The sequence below is a fragment of the Drosophila sechellia genome, chromosome 2L (genome assembly GCF_004382195.2).
Source record: "Drosophila sechellia strain sech25 chromosome 2L, ASM438219v1, whole genome shotgun sequence".
Classification (NCBI taxonomy): Eukaryota; Metazoa; Arthropoda; class Insecta; order Diptera; family Drosophilidae; genus Drosophila; species Drosophila sechellia.
This window is the reverse complement of record NC_045949.1, coordinates 13,948,110-13,962,456: the sequence shown is the minus strand read 5'-3', so window position 1 is coordinate 13,962,456 and position 14,347 is coordinate 13,948,110. Positions and strand designations below refer to the sequence as shown.

General features: G+C 41.5%; 1 protein-coding gene across 2 annotated transcripts in view; it reads right to left on the bottom strand.

Moving 5' to 3' along the window:
* The window catches only part of LOC6611259 (laminin subunit alpha-1), a 66,799-nt gene extending 54,603 nt beyond the window's left edge, over nt 1–12,196 (bottom strand). Inside the window, exon 1 of one of the 2 annotated variants that reach the window (XM_032716279.1) lies at nt 11,598–12,196. In XM_032716279.1, the coding sequence (XP_032572170.1) occupies nt 11,598–12,006 (409 nt within the window). In that variant the 5' untranslated portion in view covers nt 12,007–12,196. The remainder of the gene's footprint in view (nt 1–11,597) is intronic. The other variant, XM_002035778.2, reaches the window with a different exon arrangement.
* Nucleotides 12,197–14,347: the final 2,151 nt, after the last annotated feature.

The following is a 14,347-nucleotide window of genomic DNA, read 5'->3' as shown; positions in this document are numbered from 1 at the left end:
TTGGTTCCCACTGTTTCCCGGCTTTTAACGCAGCGCTGCACTGATGCATGACCAAACATCTTCAGTTCTGGTCAGTTTGGAGCTCCGTGCTCCCCCTCACACCGTTCATTTTATTTCTTTTCTTGGAAATCTGTTGACGCAGCTCGCCGAGACAACCCCGTGTGTCCAACGTCATGTTTGTCAGTCGTTGGTTTGTTAGCCAGTTTTGTTTATTTTCAATAAATATTTGACATTTGTCTATGCATTTTTCCCGAACCTCGGAGGACAAGTCAAGCGTTTGGCTGCCAACACCGACCGGGTACATTAATTTTTCAAGTACTCGAAACCAGTAACATCCCCCTCTCACACCAAAAAGGTTCGGTTTACACATATAGAACCCGCCCATCGAGGGTCGTAAAAGTTTGGCTAAAATTGTCACCTGTCACACACACACGAGCTGAAAAGTTCTGAAGCGCTGCAGTTCCATTTCATTCCCCTTTCATCTTTGCGGATGTTTGATTTGAACTTTGGATGCAAAAGGAAAGGAAATTGTTTACCAGAAAACTTTCAATGTGTGAAATTCCCCATGAAGTGTTGACACATTCGGGTCTGATCTAATTTTTAAGAATATCACAATAACAGTGCGTTCGGTATGTTGAACTAATAGCAGATTGTGTTCTCATTTAGAAAAGACCCAAAAGAACACGATATCAGACAATCTACTCAGTTTAATACCAATTTTTTTTTTTTTTTTTTTTTTTTGGATATATTAATTTAAAACTGTCCTTCGCGGACAATCATTAAATTTGATGACTAAACTTAACGGTAGAGAATTAATTGATTACATAAATTGTTGCGAAACTATACAATAACTGTCGATATTGTATGTATGATGTATATAATAATGTATGTATATAATTTAATTTAATTTGCGTGTCTAATCCCAGAGAGGTCCAAAGGGTGTGATCGGTGCAGCCTCCTGGTGCGTTGACTGGTGTCCAGCAGGTCTTGTGCCAGGTTGTTTGGGTGGTCTTGAAGCCTCTGCATGTACTGCCTGCTGCTTTTCTTAATCTCATCCTTCACCCAGGGGAAGCTGAGGACCTCGTGTATAGTGGCATTATCGTGGAAAGGGTGAGCGTTTGTGACTGTGCGGAGCGTTTTGTTTTCGAATGTCTGGATTATGTTGATGTTACTTTTCGATGCAGTGCCCCACAGTTGAATGCCATACGTCCAGATTGGCCTTATGATCGCTTTGTAGATAAGGAGCTTAGTGGAAGTCGGTAGCTTAGATTGTCTGCCCATCAGCCAGTAGAATTCACGGACTCGGTTCTCCGCCTGTTTCCGCTTCTTTAGCAGGTGTGGTCTCCATGTAAGTCTCCTGTCCAGTGTAAAGCCAAGATAATTTGGATTGGCTACCTCTGGGATTGGGAACCCGTTGAAACTGACTGGTGGGCAAGTGCCGCGTCTAGTTGCGAAGGTGGTAGCGGTTGACTTGTCGCTGTTTACCGATATATTCCATCTCGTGTGCCACGTGTTCAGTAGATCTAGTTGCTCCTGCATAGTCTGGGAGGCCTCTGCTGGGGTATCTGCTGTTGTTAGGAACGCAGTATCATCGGCGTAAGTGGCTGCCATAATGTACTGGCTCGGTATCACCGGCAGGTCAGCCGTATACGCGTTGTAGAGGAGCGGACCGAGAACGCTTCCTTGGGGAACTCCTGCACGGGCTTCTTTGACGTCTGAGCGCGCTTCTCCACACCTGACGGCGAATCTTCTGCCCTCCAGGAACGATTTTAAGAACTTGAAATATGGCTGGGGCAGGCCGTTTTTGAGCTTTAGGAGGAGACCGGGGTGCCAAACACGATCAAAGGCTTGCTTAATGTCCAGCATTACTGCTAGGCAGTATTTCTTATTCTCAAAGGCGTCCAGGATATATTGCGCTACTCGGTGGCCTTGCTCTGGTGTCCCGTGGCGGCGCCTAAAGCCAAACTGGTGATCAGGGATCAGACCAGCCTCCTCAATCACCGGCAATACTCTGGTCAAAAATACTCTTTCGAGTATCTTGGAGAGTACTGGTAGTAGGCTGATCGGGCGGTAGGAGGCGGGATTGGCTTCGTGTTTACCAGGCTTCAGGATCATAACTACTTCGGCGCGTTTCCATGATGAAGGGAAGTGCCCCAATTGCAAGCACTTATTTATTATGGTCGTGATTAGTGACTTGCTAATAGGGGGGAGGAGCTTTAAAGCAATGGCATTGATGGCATCATCGCCTGGAGCCTTGTGGTTACCCATTGCCGCTATTAAATTGCTGATTTCCTCTTCCGTGGCCTGGGGTATCGACTCGGAGTCAAAGAGAGGTTCTGACAGGAGCCTGGCTGTTTCGGCTGCTTCATTTGGGGAACATCGATTGGCTGGTGTGAAGACTTCCTCCAAGTGCTCGGCGAATGCGTTGGCTCTTTCGGTCTCAGTTCTGCACCATGAGTTGTCTTGTCTTCTGATGGGCGGGATCCTCTTCAGTGGCCTCTTGATGCGCTTGGTAACATTCCACAGGTTGTGGTGGGGATCACCCGGCGCGAGATTACCAACAAAGCTGTCGAGGGCCTCCTTCCTTAGCCTGACCAGAGTTTCCTTCAGCTCCTTGGTGGCTCTGTTGAGAGCTGTTTTGTCTCTAGGGTTCCTGGAGAGGAACCAAACCCGTCGGAGACGCCTTTTCTCTGACTTGAGCTCATTAACCCGAGGATTCCAATGAAAAATACTTTTAAAAATCATGATTTTTTGACATTGACATTGTTCTCTGAAAAGAGTGTTTAGTGATAACGACACTTTGCCGCCTAAAAAGATCAGGAAATTCCCGGACAACCATTAAGCTCATTACTTAAGAGCTCTTAATTATGCGACTTGTTTTATCACTTATCTAATCGCAAATCAGAGTTGTGTAAGCCACTGGCAAAATATTTTCGTGTAGCGGTTCACTTAATAATTTAATAAGCCCCACGAAATCATGAAAATGTTCAAGTCTTTAAGGCGAACTCACCTTCGCTGCACTTGTGCTGAGATAATTATCACGATTTATGAGTCAAAAGCTCTTATCTACCACTTGCAATCATTGCACGAAAAGGCGTCGAAAGCCCCATTCAGCCATTAGCCAAAATGCATTGCGGCCATTAGATGGGAAAGGTGGACAAATGGCTCCATCGTGTTTGCCAATCACTCGAAATGCATTTTCAGCATCGTTTTCCAAGTCAATGTTTGCCCCGCGTTGCTGTTAACCAACACTGCTCCGAATGCTGCACATGCGCAAACGAGATCTCGCGATCGGTTTCTTCAGTTTTTGGGGCTTATGGGGTCTCCTCTCATATCGCACTCATTAGTTACGCCTGAGTGGGTTTTGGGTGAGCTTTGTGATATTCGATATCTCTGGCAAAGACCCGCGAGGAGACACGAGTCGCCCACACTTCTCCTCGGTGGGTTTCCTTGGAATCACTTTCAGATTTTTGGTGCACTGTTAATTTGTCATCAGCTGTCAGATTTTATTAATAACTCCGGTTTGTTTTAATTTTCGTTTTCTGTGCCCAGGCAAAAGGCGCGAGTCGCATAATAAGTAATGTCATAATTAAATTTATAAAGTCTGACTCATCTTCTCCACAAACGGACTGGTACCACTGACAAGTTGTGTCGCCGACATTGTCGTCTGTCTAGACAAACTGAGATTATGACTGTCCCATCGGACTATAGCCACAGGAAAAGCCAAATGCGAAAAAGGGAAACTATAGGAAGTCGAGGTGGAGTTGTGGCATTTGGGTGCACAGAAAAAGAAAAGGAATATGAATGGAATGGATGACTTCATGCGCTTCTGTGCATCAGTTTGCAGAGAAAATGGGAATCCACCAATATTTAAGAACCTTAAAGTTTTCAGGGAATGATAAACACTTTCAGCTTATTAAACTTGAGCTTTGTTTTTGGATGATTGTATTCATATTAACATAAATTTGTATATTACTAAAATTGCACCATAAACGAAATGGTTCAAAAGCTATTTAGATAACTTTGTTAATGTTAAATGGCTGTACAAGTCTACTGATTTTATAAGACAAGCCATAACTTCATTACTGCACTTTAAATGGCACGATGTCTGTTTTAACGACATAACCGGCAGTTAAATCAAACATTAACTGGGTCGTCCGGTCATCCTCAGGCTTTGAGTGCTATTAATTCGAATTGACAGCCATTAATGGCACACGCTGTACGCGATCGGCAATAAACAAATCATTTAGCCACAAGGGAGCTGTCCCATTCGGGTTTTTAAAGTCAAAAATAAAAAATAAAATTATAAAAAAACGAAAAGAAACGCCCCGAATCGATGTTTTGGACAAACTTCAATAAATCTCTGGCGGCGGCGACCAAATCAGGTTGGTTGCCAACCTTCCTGGCAATCACAGTTGACTTGTAAACTATTTAATTAGCACATGGTCCGTAAGCGTGTTAGTTTTGGTTGTAAAAAGGCGCCGACCAAGTGTTCAAATCACTGGGAAGTCAACCCACGATCTCGCTGCAGGCGCCATTTGAGCCATTTGATGGCGCCGCCGCCGTTTTGGCCACCAACTAAAGTTGGCCAATTGTTAGGCCTCCTTCAAAGCCCCTTTCGTTTCCATCCAAGGAGCTGGTTAATTGTTCATACATTGAAGAAATTGCATTAATTTCGCTTGTTTACGTTGCATGTCGTCCGACGCTGATGTTGATGATTCGTATCTCTCATTTTGACTACAAATTTTTATCGCCTTGTCGCCGACTTACTCATTTAACCAGTTTCGCCTCAGTTTCTTCCTATTTCGCCGGCTTGTTGTTTTGTGTTATTACCATTTGATAAGCCTCTATCCTGTCGCGTCAGCGTCACAAAAAATTTTGCTATTTGAGTGGCAATTAACGATTTTATTGAACAAGCTGCCGTGGAATTATCTCCTAAGTTGAATGCGAAAATGGTTGGGAAATTTTCAAGCCAAATCGATTGGAGTTACTGTTAAGCCAATGCGACGTTGATATAAAACGAACAATTTTGGTTAAGCAAATTGCAAATGGTTACGATTGCAAATGAATGAAAATTAGAAAACTTTGAGGGAAATACAAAATTTAATGAAGACTTAATGACTTTGATATGTTAATCTGAAAACCAGTTACAAAATCTGTTATGAAATTTAAAATTTAAAAAAAATTGTAAAATGAAATTGACTAATTTGAGGTTTAAAAATATTAATTGGCCACAAACGTAATTTGCAAACTACATACATTTTGCCAGGCAACCAATACCGCGACTATATTATTTCAAGGATTCGAAAAACCGCAATGCAATTATGACATACCGACCGCAGTTGAAATAAATTTAAAGTAAACTCGAATGCTTATTTAAGAAATGCCAATAACTGGTTTCGGCCACAAATAGCCTTCAATTCGCATTAATTAAGCAATTTGTCAGGCAGCGTGTCGCGACGAGTCGGTTAACTTTTCTGATCCCAATCCCCAAAAGGCTCCAATATCTCCATTGAATCGTATCGGATTCTCCCGGCCACTTTGCATGCAACGCGTCAATTTCTCATTGACTGGCCTTGGCCAGCTGTATTTAGAACACTAATCAATGGCAATGCCAAAATGTTTCAATTCTCTCGAGCTGTCAGAGTCTGTAAGCCAGAAAGACAAGCCGCCAACGGCAGTCGACAGTCGGGATCTTGAACCTGGACCCCAACCCCAACCACAATCTGATTCCGACTTCAAACCTGAACCTGATCTTCTAGGATTCCGGCTTTCAGCGTGTGTTGGAAACGCGTGTCTGCAGACAATTTGTTTTGTCGTTTCATTAGTTTCTCAGACTGCAACTTGATTTTGGCATTTAAATGTGTGTGGAAAACGTATTCTCCAGGCAGCTCTTTTGGCCATTACTCAAGCGTTTTGTGGAAAATGCGAGTGGGCGTTACCGCAATTTTCAGGTGGATACCACAAGATTTTCACACTCTACGCGTGACTCATGTGCGGAGGCACGTTTCGGCAGCTGTCTGTCTGTCAGTTGGTTCCCCCCTTCAAATAAGCCAATTTTCTCCATGGTCTAAACCCAGTCCGCTGATGGATGAGCCTCCGTTGCGCCTTCAGTCGTCCATCGTCTACCACATTCAAAATAGATTGGCGAAAACTTGTCCGCACATGTATAAATGCGCATTAGATGCAGACAAGTGACACTAAAGATGCAACAAAAGATACTCGGGAATGTCGTCTGGGCGATTCTTAGATTAATGAACTAAAGTTATTAATGGGTTCTTGAACTTAACATTCGATAGGGTGGTCCTATCTACATTCGTAAAAACTACATCCCGTGAAATTTCTCTATAAATCTTAGGCACTCTTTGAAGATTGGGCAAAGACAGCTAGCTTTTAATGAAGCTTTCATCAGAAAGATTACTTAAGGGCAACACCAAAATCACCTCAAAGAAAGCCATTTTCGAACTTCCACATATGGGATAGGAACTTCTTTTAACGCGAACATAAAGCATAATTAGTCCACTGAACTGACAGCTCCCCCGATTTAAGCCCTATAATATTTACACAACACTTTCAAGTGTTTTCCCCGCAGTTCCGTTTGGAAGAGATTCCGGCAAAAGAAAGCAGGGATTTCCCTTCCCAGAAACGAAAAGCGTTTCATCTCTGCCAAAGTTCTGAGGAGTGTGAATGGGTGTTTTATGTGAGGGAGGAAGTCGAATGTGTTGACAAGCGGAGGCCTGATATTGATATATTTGCCACGATATATAGGGTCATTAGGTTCGACGCCTGGAGGAGGCTACATAAAAACAGGTAGAAATGGAAACCGATACGGGTAACTTTGGGGGATGTCGAATATGTGTTTAGCTTATCACTTGCATCGCGAACCGATACTCTGTTCCAGTCTGCGGAGCCTCACCTGTCTGGCATTTATCAATGAAGTTCAATGACAGTTGCCGTGGCATTCGATCAACGATCGTTTATCAGTCTCGAAAGTATTGACAAACAGCCTGATAAAAACACCGGTCCCTTCCAGCGTAGTTTACAAGTTATCTCACAAAACGAAACATGAAAATGTTCCATTCAACCTGTAGATCATTTGGGGATATATGCCAATGGTTGACACTTCGATACTGTTGAGATGGGTAAGGAGTTTATTCGTGAACGATAATGGACATTGTCGGCATTTTTTGGGTAATCTTCTGATATTGTAAAATCTCAATTTGAAGAAGAAAATAACATTCCGTATTTAAATGCTTTTTGCTATAAATGCTACAAATAAGATATTAAGACTTAAGAAAAGATCATTGGTTTTTAAATTAAAATCAAGCTGTTGAAATTGATCGGGTCTTTTCTATAAATAAAGATAGTTTCCGGTCTTTTCTATAAGTTCAACATAATTTTCCTTATCTAGTATTTAAGATTGATTTATTCACTAGTTAGGGAACCATAACTTTTTGCGTTTCTTTTTAATTTAGTTACTCAACAAGCTGCAGCTGCTCTCCCCTCACAATTCCCATTCGAGCTGACCCACATTTTCTCGAGAAGAAAACAATCTGAAAACTAGAAACAATTTATTCGCTCGCCCATCTTCGTCTCCTTATCTCAAGTGTCTGCACTAACGAGCCTCGAATTTGTTATACACTCCGTGCAAGGCCCCTGAATATAGACCCTGGGTGCCCACTCCTAGCTCCTAACTCCAAACTCCCAACTCCCCAACCATTCCCATGACCATACTATCTGGCTGGCGTTTGCTGACCCACCAACGTGTGACTGCACATCAATAGCCGCTGCTGACCCGTTAAATGTTCCGGTGGCCGTCATCATTCTGTTCTGTTCCCTCTGCGGTTGTTAGTTTAATGCCGGGCTTTGGTCGACGTCGCCGACTCGCAGACGGCGTCAATGTCTTATCAAAACTTGGTCTATAACATTAATTTATGGCCAATGCAAACATAGGCGAGTTTTTCGGGTAGACCACTTCAAAGTGCCCTGAGTTTTTCTTTTCTGCCCTTGTGGTACTCTCCCATGGGTTAAGATCGAAAATCTCGGACCAACAATTAAGTTCCAGAAGAGTAATGCTTCCCACTTGTGTAAACTCCAAATCGTTTTGATTCGCTCATGTTGATATAGGAGTTTGTGAGGTGGATTTCCATAGATCATTTGTGGCGTCTGCTGGTCAGCCAAGTTTGGTGTTAAACTTCCCTTTATTTGGTCCACAGAACTATTTGTTTACAAACGCCCCCCGGTTTTCCCTGTTCGCGTTGTTTACACGCAAAGTTTCTGGCGTTCCTAGTTTGTGTGTTCCGTTTTGTGGTCTATAAAACTATTTTAATGGTCTTCAACTCTAGTTTAATGCTGCCGGAGTGCTCGATTACTTCAAAAGACTGGGGCAAAATTATTTGAAAGATATATTAAGTTTCAATATCGAATTACCCGAAGAGCAAGAACAATGCTCCACGGTCCATTGTTCGGTTTAAATGAGTTCAACAATTGTTTTCCCATCGCTCTACCCTTTGTTTTGGCTCAGTTTTGACATGTGTTGATATGAGTATGTGAAGTTTTCTTTGAGTGTAGGCTCAACTATCGAAAGTTGCGTTTTCTTAGCTGGCCAGCTGCCTTATGCATCCATCATTTTGTGCATTTCCGTTAAGGCAGCGCAAATTATTGGCCCGACCAGGTGTTACTTGGCCGATCTATAAAGTGCATTTAAATAAATTATCACAACAAAGGGCAGTGTGAAGAACAAAGAGGGGCCAGAAATGAATGCAGGTGAGAATGAGAGATTTATAAACGATAAACAACAGTCTGAGTTACAAAGGGTACTTCTCGTTCCCCTAGATATAGAAAACAAAAAATTCAAAAAATTCTTTCATGATTTTATTAAGCTCCAATAAATTCGGCAGAGTATTTCCTTACTTTAGCACATCATTCGAGATACTGTTTCGTCCCCATCTCACCATTAAAGTGCATTAGTTTCATCATAAATGTATATTTTTCACCACAAACGCGCTTGACCAACTCGTTCGAGGCTCTTCAAGTTCAATACTTTTGCTTTCCCGCATGGATTGCCGGCAATAGAAAAGCAGAGTTCACTCAACTTTTACAAACTTCACATGTCAATAAAAAATTAAAAACAAATAAAACTCAATGACAACAGGCAGCAGCCGACCACTCTAAACATTTTCCCACCAATCTAAAATTCCAGAAGCAGGCGAAGAGAACTGAAGTGCGCTTTTCATCTGTAAGCATTGTGTAATGCAGTTAACAAGAAACAAACAAAAATAAAGCAAGGCCCAACGAAACGAAACTAAACGTAAAAAGAGAAAAAACCAATGAAGAATGCATTTTCCCAAACACTTTTCGATCGCCAGCGAAAAGCAAACAGCAGCTACATATGAGTTGGCCATGACTTATAGATACCAGTATAAAGAATGTATCCGTAAGATACTTAATGAGCTGATAAAGTGTGCGTGTTTGTCCAAGTATCTGGCTGGTTGATTGGAAAACAACCCGACAATCCCACAATCCATTCGTATCGTTTTGATCTGGTCGAGTATCTGTATCTGTATCTGTAGTTGTGACCCATTTCGCCATTGGGAAACTTTCGTTTTCTCTAATCCAAACAGCCAATCAATCAATTAATGCCAATCGAATCAAACGGGCGTTATAAATACGACTTAACCGGGCAATAATTTGCGCGATCAATTCGCATTTATGTCTTCAAGGCTTTGTCGTTGAAATGTGTTTCATTGAATTGATTAACAATTGAATGATTTAGAATTGATTTGCAGTCATTATGGCACCAGGAAACCAATTTACACATTGAAAAGTTGCTCCACGCTTTCAGGTTAGCAAATGTTGTTCCGACTGGATAATCATTTTTTGAATTATTCGTATTTAAAAGATACTAAATCGCCAAATGATTGTTTACCCATTTTACAAAGGGAAAATTGAAAAGTATTTTTTTCTGATTAGATATTTCAATATTCTATATGCCCATCGTTTGATTCTATGTCTTTCCCCATTTGATTCTCACATAATATTAGTTCTTATCTTCCTAGGCTAATCATCAGCAGTTTTTATTAACCACACTATGGCATTAAGAAGTGATTATCATAAAACAGCTTTGAGATGAAATGTATCCAAATATTTCCTCACGCAACTTGGAAGCATAGCCAATTTGCGTTGGCTTTGTTGTATTCCGGAACAAATTTTAACGACAAAAACTGTGAACGAAGTGGACACAGTAAGCCACTTAAGTTTTATAACCATGGCAGTCGCGTAGATATTTTAATAAACCCTTTTCTATGGCCATGTGTGTGGGTTCTGGGTTCTTTTTGTGAAACATATGTTGCTATTAGCGCGTGAGGCATTCCATAAGGCGATACGCTACGCATGCCTCCATCAATTATCCTCTCCGGGGAAAAGACGACCTGCCTAACAATCGACCATTGTTGCTGCTGCCTGGTTACGGCATCTTGTGCACTACCACATCCACTGCCTCTCCAGAAATCGACCACAATTACAGGGACCAGGACCATCAGAGCCAGAGACCCTGGCGCTATTGTTGTCCTCAATCCTCAATCTGTTCTCTCGCTTCGGTTCGGGGTCATGTGTTCGGCAAACAAATGCCCTGAAGTGCCCAGGGACCCACACACACGCTCGAGGACAATCTCCAGGGGTTACAAAGAACATATAGAATATGTAGCCACACATAAACATGTCCATATTGTGTTTCTATTCATCTCCGCTGATCGCCTTTGTTCGCGGTGTCTATCGGTTCAATTGCCCTACCAATTGTTGTGCAAAGGTAAGACTGTAATTTGTTTAAAAATTTATGTTTTGATTAATTTTAATGGGCATAACCAGGGGTTAATACCATCATGATCATTTCGAACCTATCTGGAAATTTTAATATATAATATAGGTCGTTGAAATGCGCTGCACTTATTTATTACGTATTCCTCGTAGTTATTATCAAGAACATGACCTTATCAAGATCATGTTTTATATTACAAATATTATGAACTAATTGAATTTATATAATTTCAGAATTGAAATTGAATTGAATATATCCAAGTACACATCCCTCGTAAACTTTGTTTTCGCCAACTAACCAGAGTTCACACTGCCATAACCAGAGATCTATCATCTCACAGTTGGTCGAAGCGGACGAGGAGATTCATATGCCTAATAGGCAAAGTTCACATAACAAAAAGCCAAGTTTTTTTTTTTCCAACTAACGACAACAAAGGCAACACAAGGCCAGGGCAACTATGTGCCAATGACCAAAGACCTGGCGACAACCACTGCAGCATAGCCGGACCATAACTGGACCTCTCACGTAATAACGTATAGAATTTCAAAAAATAAAAAAAAAATAGAAGAAAAAATAAAGAGCAGCTCAGGAAAATTAAAGAATCTCTTCCTCCTGTCACAACTTTCACATGAAAGTTCTTTCAACTTGAGCGGCCAAATATGGCAGAAACACGACCAGCGACCAGGAAACTGATGGCGAGCAATGCGAGCAACTTCTGGTGCTGCACAATCGATCAGGGAACCATATTTAGAAGAGCCCATCCATAGTTATAGACATTTACCTCCACCTCCTGCTCCTCCTCCTCCTCCGGATTTCTGTAATTTTCCGTTGCGACGACGCTGCGGCGGCTTCTTCTTGGTGACGGATTCCGAGGAGGCATTAGCCAGCATCGATTCCGAGTCGGCAATGTTACTTTCAATGATCAGGCCACTTTTGGTTTTGTGACGTCTCGATGATTGCGGTGACTTCTTCTTCTTATCGGGACTCGACGCAATCCGAGCTCCTGTCCAGGACACGATGTTCTGCTGGAGTTCCGTGGAGTTGTCGTTGAGCGGCAGACTATAGTCCTGGAGATCCTTGGCAGTGGAGAATCCGCGCAAGCGTTTCCGCTGCCTTTTGGCCTGACAGTGGGTGACCAGCAGGATGAGGATCAGGCCCAGTGGCCATTTGATAAAATTTCCGATTTGCATGTTGGACGAACTAAATGCACAACGATCACTAATGACACATTATATTCCGTTCGACTTTGAACTTGGATATAATTTCTGTGCTCTTTTAATAAAACCACTTGAGATGCAGGCACTTATTCCTTGGTATTTTCATTCATAATATTTTTATTTTCACTGCACAGATTGTTCTTTTTTTATTATTTCTTTTTCAAATCATTTACGATTTCCGCTCGAATTTTTTCTCCACTTTTTTACGCATTTGCTCTTGCGAATCTTTCACTTTATTTGCTCGATTTTGCGTAGACTTTTTGCAACTTTGCTACTTCACGATTTTTGCGCTATTTAATTTTATTTTTGTTTCAGACACATTTCCCACTTTCCTGCTCAGCGACAGGCAAACATTTTTCTCGCCAGCTATTTTCGTATCCTCGACGTGAAGTGTAAAAAGTGAACAAAAATCGATCTTGCGTTGCAGGGAAACTCGGAAATGGCATACAGAATTTCGCATTCACTTATTTATTAGCAGTGGCTTATCGCATAATTGCCATTTAATTTTATGACACATAAATAAATCGCCAGAGCAGCGGCCGCACTATTCGAACGCACTATCATCTAGAATCCACCCATCGCACAGGCACAGCACTCGAGACCCGTCGCGTGTCTTGCTTCCTACGCAAACGACCGTCAAACACGAACTGATCGCAAGCGCTGCACTTCAGACCAGAGATCCGTAAGAGTGTGGACCTTGTGGAACGCATTCGCCGGCTTGTTCCTTTTGCAGCACTTCTTTCAGATGTTTCTAAAGATGGAAAGGTATTCCTTTTCTATGATGAAAACTTACATTTGTTTAAATGCCATAGTAAAATATAAAAAAAAAACTATATTTACAGGAATGATATTATTAATATTAGTAATGATAAAAATTGAAGAAAGACAGTGGAAGAAAATGAAACGAAGAGTGCAGAGCCCAGAGGAAGTGGCATTGGCCTTCTGGGAAATCTAACACCTAGGAATGGGTTATGGTTTCTAATTAGGTACATGCTTTATTGATCTTCGCCGATAATAAACTGAATGACCTTTGCCCGAGGAGAATTACACTGTGAATTATTATAAGTGCTAGTGGTAGGATCTTATAAACTGAGTCCGAAAGAAAGTAGTTTAGTTATCTATGAACAATCACCCGAATTTGAGATTTCCTAGAAATTGTCAGTTTAAACTAAAAACGGTATTTAATTTTTTATATGAATCTAAAGAAAGATCCGAGAAAAATATGCTTTAATCAAAGGGTTAATGGATCTATTTGGGTATTAACCAATTTCATATTTGTTCGAATTTTTTTTTTCTGATGTCCCAGATTTAAAGCTAAGTTTAAAGAAATTTGCATGCAAACCTACACATGCTGAGAATTAACAATTAACAATTAATCAAATAACCCTTTTCATTTCCGATTTACTCAACAATTTCCATCATGGTTCACTGCCGGCTTATCAGCTGATTTATTTACATCTCTATAAGGGCAAGTTACCATCCACAATGGTAAGTTTGCTGATTTACCTGTTGCTCTGGTGAATGTTGCAAGCCAATTCGTTTAACTTTAGCAGGTAAACAGGCTGCAAGTGGCCGACGCAGGAATCGGGAAATTCCCGGCGTGCTAAAAAAACATTTGTAGTCCTGCGAGCACCTTGCACTTGAACCGCCTTTGTTGTCCGTCGCTTGTTTTCCTTTCCAGCCTTCGCCACATGTTTTCCACTTTATATCAGTTTTGACAGTTTCGCATTGAGGGTCTCGACCTTTTTGCCGCTACTTTGTTCTGACCCTCAATGTCCTACGGTCATTTCTGATTATCCTGCGGTGCTTTTGTAACCTCGTCACGGCATTTCAACAGGTGAAAAGAGACCCTGGCGAGTGGAGCGAATTGCGGCACTTAACGCCAGTTCGAATGGTTCCCAAAAGATATCTCAAAGATATTTCCTGCTAATACGACCATACTCATTGGACGTTTTACGGTGGCGCACGTTTCATGTTGCCCGCGGTTATTTGCAGCCCAATCGTGTGGCCCTTACATAAATACCTCATTCTCCCTAATAAGTTTGCGTTTCATTTGCCAGTTTACAGGGCATTGAAGGCTGGGAAAAGCACAGGTAGACGGTGTTCTGGGTTCTATATTTCCCAAATTAAATGCAATTTATTGTTTCAAGTTTCTGAGAATATAATATATATTTTCTTTCTTAGGCTATTTTAAAAATTCGCATTACATTTACTTACATTTTTCTTATATTTTAAGTCGCAAGATGTACATTGCACAAATTAGGATGTATGCCCTTCGTTTAGTTGAAGTTCGAAACTCATAAATAAGCGAGGA